The sequence below is a fragment of the Canis lupus genome, chromosome X (assembly GCF_048164855.1).
Source record: "Canis lupus baileyi chromosome X, mCanLup2.hap1, whole genome shotgun sequence".
NCBI lineage: Eukaryota > Metazoa > Chordata > Mammalia > Carnivora > Canidae > Canis > Canis lupus.
In genome coordinates this window covers 118,081,226-118,103,558 of record NC_132876.1, presented here as the reverse complement: position 1 = coordinate 118,103,558, position 22,333 = coordinate 118,081,226, and the positions used below count along the sequence as shown (strand labels likewise).

Here is a 22,333-nt window from a genome sequence, read left to right as displayed (position 1 = left end):
GATCAAGCCTCAGTCTCTGCAAAGCTAAACATAACTTAGAGAAAACTGATGATATACGACTCATTTTGCCCAAACGTTATGACTTCATTGCCCTTTGGGTCCCGAGCCCAGTTTTGCATCTCACTTAGCTGCCTTATTCTAGCGCCCTTCTACCCACACTGTCACTACCTGCCCCAGGTGTTTGCAGGTGGAGGGCTTCTGCTGTGCTCCTTTCGGCCAGCTTTACCACCTTGCTGGCTCCTTCATCAGTGACTTAAAGAAATCTTCAACAGACTTGTCTGGTTACTGTATTGAGAACTGGATGCTCAATTCTGTGAAAAATTATACTCTGAGAATATTAATAATTATGAATAAGGGACACGTGTAAAAAAAAGGTATTGCCAGTCTCATTTTTCTACTCATAATTAATTTTCTTTAATTTTTACCCAGGATAAATTTCCCAAATACCAAATTTATTCACCCACAAGCATTTCTTTCCACTCCAAAGGCTTGTAGAGAAACATAGTGAAAGGAATGAATACCCTTTACTCCTTACATCTAGAATAACTTCCAAGGGCACGTTATGTGTGGACTTGCAAGTCTGCTACAGTCAATTTAGTAGTAGCTTTATTTAAAAAGCCTCTATCACAACTAAATATCTAATCTTTTGGAAGAAAAATAAAATCTGCTGGTAAATTTCTATCATTTGAAATTGCTGAGCATTTTAGAAAGTAATTTTACATGTTAAAACGAATAGCGTTTTGTAAATTCAAGCCATACTACTATTGCATTAGGAACAAGACAGTTGTTCTGAAATCACTACAGGCCATAATAGAAACCAGACACTAAATGCTTTAAGAAGTAACTAGCTGAAATTGAATGAAATAATCACTCAATCCATAAAGCCTTTGTAAGATTTCCCCATAAAACACAGGTAATTTTTTTGTTTGTTTTACTGAAGAGAAATTATTCTTTCTTATTGTCCTAAACATCAAATGCCATCACATCATAAAAATAAAATACAGCACATGGATCATTCCATTTTGTTCATCCATTTATTCCTATAACACGTATTCACTGTGCCCTACAATAATGAAAACATTATGCTTGTTCACTGTTATTTACCACGTTGTTTAATCAACAAGGCTCAAAATGGTCCCTGGAGAAACCCTTGCCAAAAGCGAATCCATTCTTTTTTTGTTTTTTTAAGATTGATATTTATTTATTTATTTATTTATTTATTTATTTATTTATTTAAGAGAGAGTGCACAAATCGGGGGGTAGCTGAGGGACAGGGACAAGCAGACTGCACTGAGCAAGTAACACGATGTGGGGCTTGATCTCACAACCCTGAGACCATGACCCGAGCCACAATCAAGAGTTAGATGCTCAACAGACTGTGCCACGCAGGCACCCCCAAAGCAAATCCATTCTAAGCAGGAGGTTAGAAAGGTCTGGGTTCTGCAATTTGTCCTCGGTGTCACTGCTGCCTGCATACTCTTGACTTAATCCCGACAAGTGGTCTTTTTCAGGGGAACATATCTGACAACTAAGATGCATTTAATGTACACCTGCAGTGGGTTGAGTGGTGGTCCCCCCCCCCCCAGAAAGATTATGTCCAAGTCCTAATGCCCGTTATCGGCGAACATAACCTTGTTTGGAAATAGAGTCTTTGCATATATAATCGAGTTAAAGTGAATTCCCACTGGGGTAGGATGGCCCCAATCCAATGTCTGGTGTCCTTGTAAGAAGGAGATTTGGACGCAGACCCAGAGACACACAGGGAGAAAGCCAAGGGGCCACAGAGCCAGAGGTTAGAGGGCTGCAGCTTCAAGCCAGGGAACTCCAAGAATTGCCTGGAACTGCTAGAAGGTGGGAAGAGGCATGGAATTCCCCTCCCCTAGAGCCTTCAGAGGGACCAAGTCTTGATTTCGAACTTCTGGCCTCCAGAACTATGAGAGAATAAAGCTCTATTGTCTCATGCCATCCAAGTTCGTGGTGATTTGTCACAACAGCCCCAGGAAACTGATACAACACCTTTTATGTAGTGCTTTTTTGGATGCTTTTTGTGAGGGTGATTAAAATCTACAATATTAGGAATGCTAAGTAAAGCCGCTGCAGGGAGAGCGTCGTGGCAGCAGTGGGTGGGTGGGGGTGGGACAAAGCAGTGCAAGGGGAGAGATTCTGGGAGATTCTAGTTCCTTCCAAGTTCGTCCATCTTTTATATTTGGCTTCGGCAAAAGATTTAATCTTAAAAAGATTCCCATCTTAAAAATGTCAAGGGCGCAGTTTTCACATGAAACACAGCACACACAGAGACAGAGACGCTCACCTCCACATGCTGACAGGTTTGGATGAGTTTAGCCAAAAGGGTCTCCAATTCCGTGTTCCTCTTGATAAGGCTGGTGAGGTTACTCTCTAAGTTTTGCTGTTCAGAAAGAGAAGAAAGATATTATTCTACATCCCGAAAATACTGCACTGTGTCCTGAAGTATTTAGATACCTTTCATACTTCAGAATACACAAAAGCACTCCTACTCCCGAAAAACTGATCTATTTTCCAGGAACCTCAATGCAATCTATGCAGCTTTAAGCATTTATAGATTTAAAGTCGACTCTGCGGAGCTGCATGTAAAAGAACCTTTAAGAAAGGTTCAGATTTCATCCTTTTGGTTCCTGCTTCTCGTAGGAACTCAGGCACATTCGCCTGAATAATTAGCTATAGGTCGTGAACTAAGGAGAAAGGAGGTAATTGGATTTCTAGTTCTTTACCTGAATCAGAAATGGCAATAATATAAGGAATATATTCCCACAGCAAATCAACTATTATTGGATTTTGAGGATTTACCACTGAGGCAGTCCCTCGGAGAAAGGTTTGAATTATCTGGCTCTCGCTGACATTATGACTATTTATAGGCATTTATAAGATATTAGAAGTCCTCATCATACACATTTACTCACTCATAGTACATTTCATTGTACCTGCTTCTATTCTTGTTCTATCAACCTATCCACGTCAGATTAAATTTCCTGGAATGCCACATTTCTCATATCACTATCCTGCTTACAAATCTAGAATTATTCCCTATTCCTTTAGAACATCGAAGTTTGCTGCAATGACCATTAAATCTAATTTTCAACCACAATAACCCGCTTCTCATTCTGGATGCTCTTCATTTATGCCATTCATTCATTTATCCATTCACACAAATTTATTATGCTTCTCCTAAGTGCCAGACTCTGAGAGATTCTGGGGAAACACACGTAAAAATTCCCACTCCCTGCCCACAGGGAGATGGCTCTGCAACTGGGGGAGAGATGCTGTGAATGAGAAAGGGGCAGCGTCAGGGCTGCCTGGAGGTTTTCCAGAGGACACATTCTTGCTGCCGAGGCTGGGAGGATGGGCATGGAGTTTTTGGTGAGCAAGAATGGGAATGTCTTTGGGGTAAATCCCCAACAGTGCAATTGCTGGGTCGTAAGGCAGGTATATTTTTAACTGTTTGAGGAACCTCCACACAGTTTTCCAGAGTGGCTGCACCAGTTCACATTCCCACCAACAGTGCAGGAGGGTTCCCTTTCTCCGCATCCTCTCCAACATTTGTTGTTTCCTGCCTTGTTAATTTTCCCCATTCTCACTGGTGTGAGGTGGTATCTCATTGTGGTTTTGATTTGTATTTCCCTGATGGCAAGTGATGCAGAGCATTTTCTCATGTGCATGTTGGCCATGTCTATGTCTTCCTCTGTGAGATTTCTCTTCATGTCTTTTGCCCATTTCATGATTGGATTGTTTGTTTCCTTGGTGTTGAGTTTAATAAGTTCTTTATAGATCTTGGAAACTAGCCCTTTATGTGATACGTCATTTGCAAATATCTTCTCCCATTCTGTAGGTTGTCTTTGAGTTTTGTTGACTGTATCCTTTGCTGTGCAAAAGCTTCTTATCTTGATGAAGTCCCAATAGTTCATTTTTGCTTTTGTTTCTTTTGCCTTCGTGGATGTATCTTGCAAGAAGTTACTATGGCCGAGTTCAAAAAGGGTGTTGCCTGTGTTCTCCTCTAGGATTTTGATGGAATCTTGTCTCACATTTAGATCTTTCATCCATTTTGAGTTTATCTTTGTGTATGGTGAAAGATACAAATGCAATGAAACGCCGGGACACCTGCACCCCGATGTTTCTAGCAGCAATGGCCATGATAGCCAAACTGTGGAAGGAGCCTCGGTGTCCAACGAAAGATGAATGGATAAAAAAGATGTGGTTTATGTATACAATGGAATATTCCTCAGCCATTAGAAATGACAAATACCCACCATTTGCTTCAACGTGGATGGAACTGGAGGGTATTATGCTGAGTGAAGTAAGTCAGTCGGAGAAGGACAAACATTATATGTTCTCATTCATTTGGGGAATATAAATAATAGTGAAAGGGAAAATAAGGGAAGGGAGAAGAAATGTGTGGGAAATATCAGAAAGGGAGACAGAACATAAAGACTGCTAACTCTGGGAAACGAACTAGGGGTGGTAGAAGGGGAGGAGGGCGGGGGGTGGGAGTGAATGGGTGACGGGCACTGGGGGTTATTCTGTATGTTAGTAAATTGAACACCAATAAAAAATAAATTTAAAAAAAAAAAAGAATGGGAATGTCTCAGGAAGGTGGAATCGAGGTGGAGGTGGCCACGTGGAAGTGCATTCTACAGGCAGAGGGTAGAACAACGTCGTGGACCAAGATCAGGGCCAAGGATTAGGGTGACCGCGTGTTTTAACAGTCAGACAATTCCACGAATACAGTGAACGGAAGGAAATTTCATAGAAAAGAAAGTAGATCGAGGATGTGTAATGCCATCTGAGAAAAAGGATTTGAAAGGAGTATGGGGGCATTTTGAACATCAATAATTTCATAAAGGTGATAACAGTTCACTATGCTGTGAAACTAATTTCTGAAAGCATTTACTCTTTCTACTTTCTAAAATTTTAGATTTAGAAAGGTATATTCAGGAAAAGAGCACTTTTACTTAATGCTTCATTCAAAAGCACGAGTCAGAAAGAGAAATCTCTCTGGTTGTTCTTAAACAAGTTAAGCTTATCCATCTGGTCTTTACCCTATTGCCTGATTTTTTTCATTTCAATGACCGCATTTTTCATTTCCAGGGGATTCTTGATCACATCGCCCTCTTCTTGAGTTACTTTCTCTTCCTGTTCCCAGGATGCAACTCCCTCCTTCATAGTTTCAAGAGAACTAAACACACTTATTTATTCTTAAGCTTGCTTGAAAAAAGGGCACTTCTGTACTTTCCTATGTTTGTGCAACGTTTCCCAAGAGTCTGATTTTATCTTGTATCTTATAATTTCTGTCTGGCAGCTCATCTGACGTGAACTTTGCTCCCTGCGCTGTGATCTGGGGATTGGCACCGCACTGCCAGGCAAGCTGCCCACTGTGATGTTGGGGCCTAAGGTCGTCCCCCGCCCCCCCAGAGAGGGCACTCCCACGAGACACCCGTGTGTCTCTGCTTCCTTCCCTGAGAATTCTATCTGGCTCCAATTCCAGAGAAGGTGGGAGGTACCCTTTGTGTATGTGTTTTTTTTAAAAGATTTTATTTATTTGACAGAGAGATAGAGAGCCAGAGATCACAAGCAGGGGGAGTGGGGGAGGCAGAGGGAGAGGGAGAAGCAGACTCCCCACTGAGCAGAGAGCCTATGTGGGGCTCGATCCCAGGAACCCCAGATCAGGTAACTGACTGAGCCTCAGGCACCTGGGAGGTGCCCTCTGAGTCCAGTGTGTCCATGGGGAGTGCTGGCCTCGGGCGTACAGATGGGACAGCGGGGGGCTCCGGCCCCAGTGGGATGCTCTCCACCATGCTCCCCCTCGGCCCATCTCCTCTCCTTCTCCCACCCTTCTGCATCTCCTTTCATTTCCGGCCTTTGGATTCTTTCCACTTAGGTCTCAACTTGTTATTAGTCTTCAAAATCCATTCGAAAATATTTTATCTGTAGTTCTCATGTGCTCAGAATTCAGAGGGAGGTTCTGTGCATATTTCATCGGGACAGGACGACCAAAAGGAACGCTTTGATTTTGGCTTCGAAACACTCAGACCATCTTAAATATAAATATTTGAAAGGAGAAACACGACTATTTCCCACCTAAAGGATGGGCTACCCAAGCGGGAAGTCAGAGAAGGAGCCAGAAGGAGTGATTTAGGTGCAAGGCAACGATGTCATGTTTGCGTCGAAGAGAAACGTGCTTTCAAAGCTCTTAACGACGACAAAGACGACAAAGATGAGAGCCAAAGGCTTTTCTGTTCGGATGAAATGAATCACAAGCACTGATCACTTTATGGTCAGAGACTAGAGAATAATTTTGAGGCGTTCCGTTATTCAGTGTCCTTGATCTAGATGTGACTACTTTATGGTGCATTTGTCAACTTCTTTTGGTATGCTAATCTTAGGGAATCTTTTTACTTGTCTTTTTGGCTGACCCTTTGGAGCAGGAAGTTTCTAGGGACATACATCATCTCACTGTTTACACTTCAGTGATCATAGGTATGATTTTTCTAAAGCTCGTCAGCAAAAGAGGGCCAAGTAAATATAATCTAACACATTTCGATTTTACAAACATCTGCTTGCTTCCCCTCCCTTTATTAAGTATACATCATGTATAAAAAATCTGTTTTTAATCAACTAATATGTATACTGAAGCCTGTGGTTTAAACACATTGACCTATCTAGATCCTTTGGGGTTATTCAAATTGAAATAGTACAAGTGTTACTGAAGTCCACAAAGAATTACCGAGTCACTTACAAGCAAAATAAAGGGAAATGAAGCTGGGAGAGAGACTTGTTTCCAAGAAGTACCAAAGGGGCTGACAACACTTCTGAAGAGAGCCCGGGTAATGGGGAGGTAACAAAATCCAGTCCTCGCTGAACCATGCCTCCACTACATCCATAAGCCTCCACTACAGGGACTTCTGTGGAGTTTTCGAGAATTTAACGGTATCGCTAACATCCTGTGTGGTGGTCAGCAGGTCCTACAACCTCCTAATTTTGACTGTGCTTTGTGCAAAAGAGAGATAATATTTTTTGGCATGACAGTCTTGGGACTAAGTGTATGTAAGTATCTACTTCCCTATGGGTATCTAAGGAATCCTACCGAGTACACACACAAAAAAAGTTTTAGTTTCCTGTTCTCACCTCGAAAACGTTGATGTATTCACACCTTCTTAGGGAGCCGAGCTCCGTAGAGACCCAAGGAATCGGGCCTGAGTGACCACACGCGCAGAGTGAGGAGACCGGGGCTACCACCCCAGCTGATTTCCGGGCCCAGTCCCCCACCCGGGGTGTGTGGGTGCTGAGAGACCTCCCTAGGCGGCTACTGTTAAGCTCGGGGGAGGAAATGAACACACACACACCGGGAACTATCCAAATGTTGGCTGAAATCATGAATTACAGGAGAAAACATTCAGTTGGGTGTCGACCCCAGGCCCCAGGCTTGCTGGTGGCTTTTGGCTGCAGGCACCTGTTCTTTTGGGCACCAGGGTTTTATCTGGCCCCGGGCAGGGCAGGCTGGGGTGCTGGGGAGGACGAGGGGAGGCCGATGCCTCTAGGAGCAGCCTGCAGCCAGCAACTACCAGCAGTAGGTGGAAAGAGCCCAGCTTCCCTCACCTCCCAGGTGGGGTCACTCTGAGTTGTGACCCAAAGTCTTTCAGGGAGCCCCACTAGAGGAGCCCAGGTGCCCGCAGCCACAAGGGGCTCGGGGCCACACCCTCTTTCCACTCCCTCCCCTCCTTGGTGTGGCTTCCCCCTCCCTTACAGATGCTTCCTGGGTCTCCTTCCAACAGGGACCCTGAGCCAGGGTCTTCTTCCGGGAGAACCCTACTAAAACCTTATTAGGAAAATAATCCTAATTCGTTATTTGTGAGTATTCCTTTTTTTAAAAGATTTTATTTATTTATTCATGAGAGACACAGAGACACAGGCAGAGGGAGAAGCAGGCTTTTAGCAGGGAGCCTGATGCAGGATTCGATCCCGGGATGTGAGATCATGCCCTGAGCCAAAGGTAGATGCTCAACCACTGAGCCACCCCCAGGCACCCCTGTGAATATTCCTTCTTATGAGGAACAGCCAAATTAACAAAATATTTTATTGCTTTTGAAAGACATTTGCAAATACAAGAGATTGCTTTCTCTTCCTCCACCTCTCCTGTCTTTTTTTTTTTTTTTAAAGATTTTATTTATTTATTTGAAAGAGAGAAAAAAAGAGAGAGGGCGCTAGCTAGAGGAGGAGCAGAGTAGGAGGGGGAGGGACAAACAGATTCCCTGCTGAGCGCGGAGCCCGCCCCGTGGAACTCGATCCCAGGACCCTGAGATCATGACCGGACTCGAAACTAAGAGTCGGATGCTTAACCCACTGAGCCACCCAGGCGCCTCCTCCCCTCTTTCCAACTTTTTCTAGAGGTCACATATCCTCCAAATTCAACACTCTAAACCAGTAGTCATGGGAAATACAATGTCAGCCACATATGTGGATCACATTTAAAATTTTCTAATAGTCAAAACAAAACAAAACAAAACAAAAACTTAAATAATAAAATAAACTTCTAATAACTATTAGAAAATAGTCATGTTAAAAAATAAAAAGAATTGGTTAAAATTAATTTTAAGAATACATTTTATTTGATTCAATATCCAAAATATTTCAGCCTGTCATCATTATTTAAAAACTGATGAGCTGGAGCACCTGGTTGGCTCAGTCAATGGAACATGAGACTCTTGATCTTGGAGCTGTGAGTTCAAACCCCACACTGGGTGTAGAGATTACTCAAGATGTTTTATTTTATTTATTTTTATTTTTAAAAAGATTTTATTTATTTATTCATGAGAGACACACACACAGAGAGAGAGAGGGGCAGAGGGAGAAGCAGGCTCCATGCAGGGAGCCCGATGTGGGATTCGATCCCAGGACTCCAGGATCAGGCCCTGGGCTGAAGGCGGCGCTAAACCACCAAGCCACCCGGGCTGCCCAAGATGTTTTAAAAACAAACAAACAAACAAACAAACCCCCTGATGGGCTATTTTACATTCTTTTTTGTTCTTTCTTTTTACTAGGTCTTTGGAGTCTGGTATGTGTTTTACACATATAACACATCTCAATTCACACCAGTCGCATTTCAAACACTCAGCTGCTACATGCAGCCTGGAGGCTCCATTACTGGACAGCACAGCATTAGAGTCCAGAACAGGGGTCAGCAACCTTTTTCTGTAAAGAGCCAGGTAGTAAATATTTTAGTCTTTATTGGCCATAAGCTCTCTGTTGCAACCGCTCAATTCTGTTGCTGTTATAGTGAGAAAGCGGCCATAGACTCTACATAAAGGATGGGCAGGGCTCTGTTCCAATAAAACATTATTTACAGAAACAGGTGGTGACTGAGATTTGGCCCATAGGCCAAGCTCCTTCCTGGGCCTGGACACAAGCTCTTCCCCCTGGAATGCAGCAATAAATAATTCTACTACTAGGGAGAGGGCATAACGAAACCAACCTATGTGTGGAGTGCCTGCTGTACACCCATCACTGCTCAGTCCCTTCCCATTGTAAGTGCTCAAATATTTATTGTGGGAACAATTAGCAGGGAAAACTGAATATTCATTGGACAACTCTTCCGAAATCTAATGTAGTAAATCAACTAACTGGTTATTTCATTTAACCACTACTACCGATCGTTAAAACATTGCCTTCTACCCTTGGGAGCCTTTCTCATTGGTAGCATTGAGTCTGAGCCCAAGAAGAGGGGCTTGGCAGCTGAGACGCATTCTGAAGGAATGCCATATAACCCCCTAAGACCACAAGGTTTCTGGAGAGGTAAATACTGCACTGTTGAACAAATTTTAATAAACATAGGTTTCTAGAAATAGTCCAGCAATGATCACTGACATATCTATTCCAAATTCTGCCTAAAAGCAAAGTCAAGTGGCTCCTAGCCTCAACGTGACCTCTCCCCCAGGTGTGTTTTTCACAGCGCTCTTACTCCTTGAAGGGGAAGGATGCGCTAAGGACGTGTCCTTGTTGAGACCAGTGAGGCTTTTGTGAGCACACAACCGGCTGAGGGAATTCAGCACGTGCCTCCTACCACTACCACCACCAAAGTAGAGGAATATAAATAATTCAAGATGGTCCTTCTCAAAGTAAAGATACAAGCTGGTCCTTCTAAAAGGCAGGTTTGGTTTGTGGATATTAAGCAAATGATTGGACGCAAGTCAAATTTGTGAAAGGCAGAGTTGTAGACCTCGTGTTGCTTAAAGAATGAGGCTGCCCTGCACTCTTCTGCAGAGAGGATGATTAATTTCTCCTATAATTTCTGTTTTTAATGCATACACTTCTAATGCATTTTCATGGAGCCATATTCCACCTCCTCTACATTAGGTAGTTTTCAGTGAGGCTTATTTGAGCTGATAATTTAGCAATTTAATAATTCCTGGCAGGACAGCAGATTTTACACGGATCTCAATAGAAGCCTGTAGGCATGGATACGGACAGCAGTTGAGAATAGTAAATCCAACTTAACAGATGAGCTTTGTACTTCTACATACATTGATACCTAATCAAATAGCAAGGTAAGCAGACAAAAATACTGCTAATTTTAGCCTTTGGAGACCTGTACCTAAGAGTCAGGTTGCAGGGAATTAATGACTTGTCATTGAGCACTACTATTAAAATGTATGCCTGAAACAGGAGATTTCAGTAATTCCTTTTGGGTTTATCCAGGCCTTAAAGAATGTTTGCTCTTATTCCGAAGTCAATGCTTTAGAATGTCTTTAAAGTATAATATTAAGTCTGGATACCTTTCAAGGCAAACACAGATCTGGCTTGTTTCATTCCATAATATTCAGAGCGACATTCAGGAACTGTGTTTGTAGCCCTGACACCCAACACCAGCACTCCGGCACGATCAGGATATGAACACGTCGAGTGCCACAATCCATATATTTTCTTCTAAGAAACTTTAATCACAATCCTTAATACGAAAACACACCCGTATTAACACATGCCACCTGCATAAAAGCATAAATTCTTTATATGTAACTAAACACTTAAGATGTTTTAATTACATTGCAGGAGTTTAAGGCTATCTTCAGGTTCAACTCATGACAGACCGCGCATACGTGTGATTTATGCTGGTTTTAGTTTTTAATGCCTTTTTTCATTGGTTATGATAGTTAACATTTCCAAATGCCCTGGCAAGACAGGCCGCCCAGGGAACTTCAAAAACATAATAAAACCCAATCTGCATACAAATTTAAGTCTAGTGTTCCACGGACTACAATTTAAGCCATTTTGATATGCGATACTGTATTTACCTTGTCAGGTTTTATTTGATATTTCTGTATTAACTCCGCAGAATCTGCTCTATATATTTATAAATTCCATCATCAGGAGCTCAGGGTTTATTATTCTAATCTGGTAGTCAATAATAGACAGGGAACAATTCTTAAATACCATTTATGGTCTAGAATGGCTTTCAAATTTTGATGGAGATAGATAAATATCGTAGTAGAGTTATATTCACCTTGTTATAATTTGAGCAGATCCAACGACAACTACTTAGTTACAGATATTAGAGACATGAATGGCCTTTCTTGTTCACTCCTCATCCCCTTGGCCCTACTTCTGCCAGTAATAAGAGAGGTAACTGATCCATGACCCATTTGTCAGTTTTGAGAATCAATACTGAGGTGAAGGAAGCTGGGTGACTAGGAACCTTGGAAAATCTCAAGTTTAGAAGTAAGTATATCCATGGCAAAATTGATGCCTGCAGAGAAATGTTTCAGATAAAATGACTGTAACATTTATCAATGGAGCATTACAGGAAACATTTCCCAAGCTCATGGCCTAGGTAATAGAGCCATGAAGGTCACCCTTCCCTGCTCACATGCCCCTATTCAGGGTCTTGAATCAATCTCAACACAGCACTCTGGGTTGCCATAGCATATCCATGGGGTTGACTCAAGAGAGGCAACCAACCGTCAGTCAAGAATTAGATGGTGGGAGGATTATGGGAATATTAGAAAACAGACTGGGGCACCTGGGTGGCTCAGTGGTTGAGCATCTGCCTTTGGCTCAGGGTGTGATCCTGGGGTCCTAGGACTGAGTCCCACATCGGGCTCCCCGCAGGGAATCTGCTTCTCTCTCTGCCTATGTCTCTGCCTCTCTCTCTCTGTCTCTCATGAATAAATAAATAAAATCCAAAAAAAAAAAAAGAAAGAAAGAAAACAGACTAATAGTAGTTAGTTATTTTTGCTCAAAAAAAGAAAAAAGGCTTTCAAGTTGGGGAAATATTAATCTCCTAGACCAGGGGTCAGCACAGTATAGAGCATGGACCAAATCCTGCCTGCCACCTGTTTTTGTATGTCTTGCCAAATAAGAATGGTTTTTACGTTGTTTTTAAGATTTTATTTATTTACTCATGAGAGACACAGAGAGAGAGGCACAGACATAGGCAGAGGAAGAAGCAGGCTCCATGCAAGGAGACCCGAATGGGACTTGATTCCAGGATCCCGGGGTCACACCCTGAGCTGAAGGCAGATAACTGCTGAGCCACCCAGGCATCCTGGTTTTACATTTTTATTTTTATTTATTTATTTATTTATTTATTTATTTATTTTGGGTTTTACATTTCTAAAATGGTTTTTAAAAATGAAAAGATAAAATTTTGTGACACATGAAAAGTATATGAAATTCAAATTTCTGCATCCATAAAGTTTTATGGGAACACAAATACTTTCACTGGTTTATGGGTTGTTTGTTGCTGCTTAGAGCCACAATGACAGAGTTGACTACTGGCCCTTTTCAGAAAATTGGTCTCCTTAAAAACAGTAAAAATGTCTTTAAAAAATCTAAACACTTTTTATTAATTAATACAGAGCGTTTTCTCTGTTGGTCCAAATCATTTAAAAATTTCAACAATTTGGGATCCCTGTGTGGCTCAGCGGTTTAGTGCCTGCCTTTGGCCCAAGGTGTGATCCTGGAGTCCCAGGATTGAGTCCCACATCGGGCTCCCTACGTGGAGCCTGCTTCTCCCTCTGCCTGTGTCTCTGCCTCTCTCTGTCTCTGTATCTCTCATGAATAAATAAATAAAATCTTTTTTAAAAATTTCAACAATTTAAGTCACTTAACGTTTTCAATCCCTACTAAGAGAGCGTAGTAGTATGCCTAAAATTTCAATCGTTCAGGTATTCAAAATTCTAAAGGAGAAGACTCTTTTTGTTGGATACCAAATAATTTGTAACTCATAAAAGAAAAAAATAGCTTTAAATGCTGGGTGAAATGCAAATGTCTGGATGAATTCCACTGTCAACTTCTGTTCAGAGAAGCAGAAGATTCAGGCTGGGCAAGAGTCAGAAAGGATCTTAAATGGAATCAAGGTTGTTACAGCAAGAGCATGGTCAAGGGTGGGTAAAGAAAGCAGCAGAGCCTGAGGATTAGTCAGTTTTTTTCCGTTCTGTGAATAAGTATAAAGCATTGGGTTGTAGGTACACACTGAATGTGGAATTACTCATCAGTTGGTTTTTCCATCAATTCTATTTTCCTCAGTCTTTTTTTCTCAATCATGAAACACACCTCAAAGGAGGCCTTAGAGCTTGGGATAATAAATGTCTACAAAATCTCCTGATACTGATGGATGTCATACACCTTGTTTGTATATGTCACTTCAAGCTTTACTTCCTCCATCACTCAGAGATTGAATAATTTTGATCTTATCCCCTTTCCTCCATTCTAAGTAGATGATGACATTGCTAGATACTCATTAACGAACATGTTCTGGCTTTTCTACTTACATAGGGTTTTAACTGATACCATCAAACATTTCTACCAGACCTGAATGTCTCATGGTGGATGTTTAGCCTTCAATGAATGGAGATACATTTTTGTTTTTAAGATCCTGTGGGAAGACCAAATCTTTTTCTAAGCTAGTACTTCGCATTCTGCAGATACCTTATTTTGGTCAAAGTGAATATATTGAATATATTTCAAGCTAAAATAGTTGAGTCTTTGATCTAATAATTCTGCATAGATAACTTTGCTTTGCTTTGTTTCTACAGCAACATTTATCTCCTCAAAGTTTTGGGTTTGGGAGGAATATGCCTTTCCTGGACCCGCTGCTGAAAAGGATTATTAAAATTCAATACATGGTCAGCTTTGCTCTTGAATTTGTGGCATTCCCAGGAAGGATTCATATTGTTCACAAAATGCATATCCCCATCTGGGAGGTGCAAAAAGTATTAAAGCCAAGGGAGGTTACTCTCTTTGACTAAAAAAAAAAAAAAAAAAATAGATTGAAATTCCACTCCATCTAAAAGGGTCTGGTCTGTTAAGAATTTACAAAATCAATGTTATGTAAGAGAATTCCCCATTTGGGACAGCCTAGAGAATCAAAGAAGAATATGAAAGCATGCCATTGTTTCTCAGCCCTGAGTAACCTTCAAAGACAGAACCTTCCTTGGGTTTTAGACGTCTGAATCTCAAATTCCTTGAATTCATCGCATCCTTCATCCCTGACTCTACCACCTTTACCCAGCCATTTCCTCCTCATTTAGTAGGACCGATGCTGTCTTTGTCCGATCAAGGTGATTTTGATTGAGTTGAAATTTAAAAAAAACATAAAAGTTATGGAAGGAAGCAAGATGATGACCGATCACTGGGTAAGTGGTTCCCATCCTGGCCTGTACACCACAATCACCGGGGGGAGCTGTACAAATACCGTGCTCAGTCTACATCCCCTTCCCACCAGAGAGTCTGAATTACTTAGACTGGGTAAGGTCCAGGGATTGGAATCTTTAAAACTCCTAGGAGGTTCTAATGTGTAGCCAAAAGCATGAAGTATTGCTCAAAATTGAGAAATCAGGTTGCCAAGTCTTTGGATCTGTAATACTGTGAACAAAAATTAATAATTTATTCACTTCACTAGTTTTACACTTTAAGATTTATTCAGAATACAAAGAATATTTTTTTGGAATGCAGCATATGCATACAGTGAGTGCAGGAATAAAATTATACATAGATGTCGTTGGAAGTGTGAATTTCTATGAGTTTATCATAGAAAATCCCAGTAACTTTACTAAACACTGCTTTGCAAGGAACACTGATTACTGTTCAGAAATTCAGAGGGTTTTTTTTTTTTTGACCAGAAGATGAAGGGAAATACTTTGTTGAAACATTCAAGTATTCCCAATGCCTAAAAAGAACTTCCGGTCACCTCAATTAATACTTTCCAAATTATTAGTATCCTACAAATGTGGTTTGTTGATTTTAACAGTAATTATTTCACCAGAAATATAACAGAAGTATGCTACAGATGTTTTAATCCAACAGGATTTTTTATTCAGTAAATCAAAGATGTAGGGGAAGAAATCTAAGAACTCCGATGACCAAAAAAATAGATTCACTGCCCTACCCAGATTCTTTGAAAGGTCAACTCAGGCAACATGACTGCCCTCAAGACTAGAAACGCCTCTGAAATCTGAAAGGTAAAACGCAAATATTTACAATGATGGAAACCACAGTGATAACATTTAATTCCTTCATCTCTGAGCATGATATTCTGTGTCTTTGATTGAGGGCTACATGTCTGCTGGCAAAAAATAATAATAGTAATTCTAGAGTTAATTATTTCATCTGCAGTGCTACACAAAAAAAAAATTATTAAGCCATTTCCCAGAGCTGGTTTGTGTAGACATGACTGAAGACAATTTAAGCGTCTGGTGTATTTCGGAAATGAATGAACAGAACTGTCATTTCCCTGGAATATATTTTGGTTCGCATATACAATGTCTGGCTCAAGAGGAAGTCAAAGAATAAATGTCACTTAAAAAAATGTTTAAAGCCATTTGCTTTTAACCCAGTGAGAGAAAACTGTCCAATATTCAGAGAAGTGGAAGGAGACTTGCCAGTTACAACGCTCATGAATGACGGAGCCTCATCTCGCCCTGGCCATAGGGTCTGGCTCTCCAAACGCAGGGAGGACCACCAGCAGCAGCCTCCCCAGGGAGCCGGTGGGAAAGCATATGCAGGGGCCCCAGAACTTGTGATTTAATAAGCTCTCCAGGGGATTCTGGTGAGTGCTAAAGTTTGAGAACCACTTACCTGAATGTGGTAATGCCCTCCAGCGTGTGGGGTTTAAAATCTTTAAAGAGAAGAGAAGCTAAGTGGGGGGGTGAGTCACACCTGTGCTGTTTTTCCTATCTTCCCTTTTTCGTGGACACCTTTGGATCTTCTTATTCAGTCTTTGTCCTCAGGCCTTATTCATGGGCCTTTCCGGAGTTCCTTCTGTCTCCACTGGGGAACAGGAAGCATAATGGCAGAGGGTGCCAGCCATGGCACAGGGAGAAAACAAGGCAGGGCTGGGGGATTGGGGAGGTGGGGGGCGATGACCCAATGACATGGCAGATGGAAGGTTTGGGAATGAATGTGTACCTGAGTCAAATGTGCTTTTTACCCCGTCACCATTGGCAATTCTGAATCGCTTTTTCTAATAAAAACATAGATAGAACTCAGATGTTCAGAATGTTCCAGAAAAAATTTTTTTAAAAAACCAGTCTTGGTGAAGTTGCCCCAGTGTATTCTCAATTACTTATAAATGCTGTTTTGAAAAATGTTTAAGTGGTGTTGAAAGGGGGAGAGGGCAGTCAGCCAGCAGAGGACCCAAACTCATCTGTTTATGATGAAAAAATAATGCCACCCCCACCCCACTGGTTGAAGTCAGTGCACCTCTTTAAGATTTGGCCTGACACAAAACGTATAAAGCTGAAAGCCAATGTTAAACTTTGCTCTCAGGACTTTTTAGTGTGACTTTTGTCATTTGATTTTCAAATTTGTCTGTGACCTTGGTTGATCACTGTGATAGGACACTCCAGGGAGGTAGAATGTCAACATATGACATCAGAGGCAGCTCGATAGTTCAATGGTGATAGTAAATCATAGAGTGGCCTTCCACTAATCATTGTTTTTCTCCAGTGCGTTAGTTTTATTTCAATGAAGTGCCACTTATATAGCTAATGAATACATTTTCAAATCAAACACATTTGCTATAATTAAAGGCAGACTTTAGCACCGCGTAATTTTGACTGCGAGTGAGTCTTTCACCAGAACATGTTCTTTCCATCTCCAAACAGTTATGACAAAACAGTGACTTCATATATACATATTCCCTCGGCCAACGTGGACTCCTTTACGGCTCCGACTTTCTCCTCCATCCTGATAATATTCAAAGTTCGATCTTAGATCTAAACTCTGACCTAAACTTTGGTCTCTCATTCCCACTTCTGTACCAACATTAAGCTTTGACGATCCCTTGTTATTTTAAACTCAACTTTCTTTTGTTTTTAAAAAAGATTTTATTTATTTATTTGAGACAAAGAGAAAGAGAGAGAGAGAGAGAACGAGCAGGGGGGAGGGAGAAGCAGACCCTCCCCACTGAGCAGGGAGCCTGACGTGAGACTCAATTCCAGGACCCCGGGATCATGACCTGAGCCAAAGGCAGACGCTCAGTGACTGAGCCACCCAGGTGCCCCTAAACTCAACTTTCTTAACTGCATCATCTGCCCCTTTGAAATTTCTTTCCGCTTTCTAGTCTTTACAAAGGATAATTCCCATTCTCCAGGGGAGAACCACAATGTAATCTTAGACCCTGACCTCTCCTTCACACATTCTATCAATCACTCTATACAGTTGAATGGTTGTTTATTAAAAAGGCCCCTCAGCTTCAGCTTTTCCTGGTCTTCCCAAGGTTACCACTCTCACCATCTTCTTCCGTGAGTTGTTGGTTTTCCTTCTTCTAATATTTACCCAGCCAAGTGGGTCCAGTCCATGGGTGGTCACCAAAGTAATCTTCCCAGTAAGTTTGTATCACCAGTGTCACATTCTCAAAAGTCCAAAAGCTGTCTAGTCTTAAAGGATCAAAATCAAACTCCTGAGTTGGCATGCAAAATCCTCAAAACTATAGCAGGTTTAGAATTTCCCCAGTAGAAACCAGCTGTAATGACCACTGCCTGCAAAATGAGCAAAAACCTTCAAACTGTTCCTTACTGGCCAATAACTGCCAAGCCATTTGCTCTTTCTGAGCTGTTGGCTATGCCTTTCCACCTACCCATAACTTTTCTCACCACCCCCGACAGCATCTCAGAATCTCGGAGAGGGCTCTACGTGCAAATAGAGGCACCAATAGATGCTTGGTTGATAAAAGAACACATGAATAATATTAATGCAGCTAACGATTTCCTGTCTATAACACAAATCACAGAAAGCCAAATCTGAATTCTATTTCAAAATTGGGGAAGATTAAATCATTCGTTCCTGAAGACATCAATACATATTTGAGACATCAAGCCAGAGTTCACTATATTATAAAAACACTTTGATTAAATTAGTTTCAGAAATTGCTCTCCGGCCAAGGAGCTATCTACCACGCAATGGATCAGGCAATAAATCTTAGACTGTATGTGCTGACAAGTGTAAGATGATTTATTGAATTGCAAGACAAGGAATTGTGAAGCACTACTAAGAAAATACACACTGTCTTCCAATGCAGCATTATTTTACTTAATAAAAGCAATTCAGGAGGATATTGTATTATTAAAATAATCGCGAACGCCTCCCATACATCATTAATTCTATATATTAAAAATAATCCAGGAATGAAATCATTAGATCGTGCTGCTGGCTCTAGATCAGACGGATGACTTAATAATGATCCATTTCCCTGAGATACAGCTCATCTCTGCCTGCTAATAATTGGAGTATTTACACTACCTGTGACCGCCAATACTGCTTTGCCCAAGCATTAGCACTGTGATTTTCACTCTTCTGTCTGTTTTTTCTTTGCAATGTTATTCTATTTTACACAATAACTAAAGAAACTGAGCCACATATTTAACTTTCTCTTCATGATTGAACTTCATTATAATGGTTGCCTGAATTTTACCATGTAACCAGTTTCTTGAAAATTAACACTATTTGCAGCTATAAGCTTCCCCAATGACCAATCAAAAAATTTTAAATAAAAAAAATGTACCTAAGGGGACCTTCATGTTGGTTTAATGAAAAATGGCATCTTTGGTGCTCGAGATATGAAGGCAACCTGACATGCCCTGGGAGAGGTTGGTGTGATTATGCCACAGTATATATGAAGAACAGCTTGGAGGTGTACCAACCAGAAAGGCACATTTTGTTTTGTCAAGATGGAATGATACTGCTAGAGAATTTGATACTCTTGCTCTTGGTCTCCAGCTCCCGAAGAGTAGTCTAGCCCTAAACAAAATCCTGGGTGTAGAAAAGAGATCTCCTTAGGAGCCCACTCTAGGGCAGGATGCCAGAGTTTGATTCTGGCTACAGCCAGTCCTTAGAGTCAGAGGGAGGCCGAAAACATAGTGGGTAGTGGGTTCCTGCCTCCTTGTGGAACCTGGGTTTGTTTGCATGGATCTTAATAATCATTTAGTTCCTGCAACTTTACAGAAGAAATCTGGACCAACAGTTATTAGACACAGCAACACCAGAAGTGGCTCTATTACACTCCCGCAGGGTGACTGGGCCTCTCTGTTCACCACCATCGTACAAGTGGTTCATTAGACGGGAATGGAAGCTCAGCTAGAAGCAGATCCCTGCATGCTGCCTGCAGAACTTTAAAGAGTAGAGCTCTTTAGAGGGCCTTTGCAAGGTTCCAAGATCTGGGAAAATCCCAAAGTCTTCATAGCACCATATGGTTGTGAAATGAGTCCAAAGACTTCTGCCTGTAACCTTAGTCTGTTCCCTGGGCTGTTGGTATTCCACACGAGCAGCTCTAGCTGTGGTCTGTAGAGTGCTCTGCGGTTCACAGAAAAAGATTCAGAGCAGAACTAGCTGATTATAGTCTGACGCATTGTTTCAAAGTATGAGAGTCAGTGTGTCCTTGACCATCAGAGACCCAGATACCCAGTCCCATCCAGGTTGAATCTATGGCATGGGTAACAAGGATCCCATCCACAGTCCATTTGGTAAACATTAAGTCTACCAGTGCCAGTGTTCTCTAGTAACACACACAGAGACTTCCCCTGCCTCTTCTTATAGTTAGAAAATTTCAGATACAAAAGATGTAAACTCCCTCGAAAGACTCCTGTCTCCACCCCCATTGGATTCCAAATACCCGACACCATGTTGGCTGCATAGTAGATTCTCAACAACTATTTGCTAAAGGAACGGGCAGATGAGTGGGCGAGTGGATAGATGGATGGGAGGGTGGGTGAATGAAGGCACCTGGAGGGTCTGGGAAAACAATGCAACACTTCAGCCCCAAATCCTGAGAAAGAATTGAGGTGGTGGAGAAAGTTTTCAGATTATACTGCTCTCACAGCTATGCTGGTGCTGCCTGAGATTTGGAAGTATTTCCAGTTCTCTTAAATGAGCACTTCTGATTCTGTTGAGAGCTTTCCGGAAGGATCCAAATACTTGATATTCTGACATTCTATGGAAGATACCAAAGGCAGTAGGCCTATTTATCTCCTTCTCTGTCAAAAGTCCTAATTTTCTCTTGTACATGTGCTGAAAAGAGAGGCCTTACTCCCAAGGGTACATTTTCTCCTCTGCCTGGAAAGTTGCTGTTGCAAATTAGCAGATGAAGTTAGTAGACGCTTGTTTTTTAGATTACAGACAAACAGAGAATGCTGAGTTCAAGTGCTAGTAATAGGTTTTCCCTCCAGTAACTCACAGCTGGTTATTACACCTTTTTACTATCTCAAACTCTAACTTTAAAACTGGAATCAGAAGAAAATATTCGGGAATTAGGAAGGCACATGATGAGATGACACTATATGTTGGCAAATCGAATTTAAATAAAATATATATTTAAAAAGTTCAAAAAAAAAGGGAAGAAAACATTCTTCAATGTACTCTGAAGCAGGTTATGTGCATTTCATCACTTTGGAGAACCGATTACGCATATCAAGACTGAAAAATAGGAAGAAGTTGTCCATTGACAAGCATTTTCTTTCCCTGAGTCCTAAGGTCCAATGGGGGCTTAAAAATCTAGGAGTGCCTGGGTGGCTCACTCAGTCAGTTAGGTGGCTGACTCTCAGTTTCAGCTCAGGTCATGATCTCAGGGTCCTGGGATTGAGCCCTGCAACCAGCCCCATGGCAGGCTCTGTGCTCAGCAGGGCATCTGCTTGAGGATTTCATCCCCCTCCCTCTCTGTCTGCCCCTCCCCCACTCTCTTTCTAAAATAAAATCTTTTATAAATAAATAAATAAAAGGCCAAGAAAGCAGTTTCACGTTACTTGCATTTTGTAGTATAGCAGAGTGTCTCCTAAACACACAAGCCTGGAATTGTAGTTTAGGGTTCATCTCAAGATGTATCCAGAAATGTAAAAGGAAATTGCAAAAATGAGTTTAAAGCACAAAAATCCCAAGTGTGAATTTTTCTGAGCACAGGTGGAGTAAATGAAGAGTTGGCTAGAAGAATATGAGAGATGGGGGGAATGGGGATAGGAGGATTTCAGGGAGAAATATCTTACTCCAAAGACTTTTGGGACTCTCTGTAGCCAGGTATTTCCACTAAACTTTCCAGGCCTAATCAGACTCCCCAGGACTGTGGTTCATTTGTTTCCAGGCAGCCATTTTACCATTTGACTTAAGAGTCAAATGTATAAGGAGAATTTTATCACCACTAATGCAACCCAGTATGGACCATGTTCTCATGGCACGGAATGAGATTTGGCAAAAATCAATGACCATTTAAAATGCTTAACCAACTTCTGGATCATATCAATTAAATCCTTCATAGAATTGTCACCTAAATTAAACATTACAAATGTACAGCTTGGAGGCATGTTAAAAAACAAAACCTTCCTCAACTGTATACATTACAACCATTAATGTGTTTTGCAGATTTTTTTTTTAGAAGCTGGGATGAATCCAAATTGACCATGTGTGTGCTGTCTTTGGCAATCATATGGTTTTCCAAAACAATTATAAAAATAAAAGAAACAATTGCTCCTTGCTCCTAGTGTATACAATGTCTCCATAGGGTACTTGGTGCTGTCCCAATAAATGCTCCATACCTTACAAAAAGGTTGTGGCTCATTATTTACCAAGGTCTGCCAGTTGTTAAGAAATGAAAGAGTCATGATGAGGTTTGGGGTGGGGACTTCAATACTTAATTAATATGGTGATTAACATCACAAATAGTGTCTAAACAGAAAGCTGCAGAAGAAAAGGAATGAACTTGAACCTTTGCTGCTCCAAATACTTTCTTTCCTGCAACTGTTATATGAGTTTATCATGAAAAATAACACTTGAATAATAATCAAAGACTAGATATAGCATCCAGGTTTACTGGATAGTAACCTTT

At 41.2% G+C, this 22,333-nt stretch overlaps 1 protein-coding gene across 7 annotated transcripts in view; it reads right to left on the bottom strand.

The window, feature by feature from the left end:
• The window catches only part of MID1 (midline 1), a 352,594-nt gene that overhangs the window by 65,211 nt on the left and 265,050 nt on the right, over positions 1-22,333 (bottom strand). For all 7 annotated transcript variants that reach the window (XM_072817549.1, XM_072817545.1, XM_072817547.1 and 4 more), the window contains exon 3: positions 2,312-2,407. In XM_072817549.1, the coding sequence (XP_072673650.1) occupies positions 2,312-2,407 (96 nt within the window). The remainder of the gene's footprint in view (positions 1-2,311; positions 2,408-22,333) is intronic.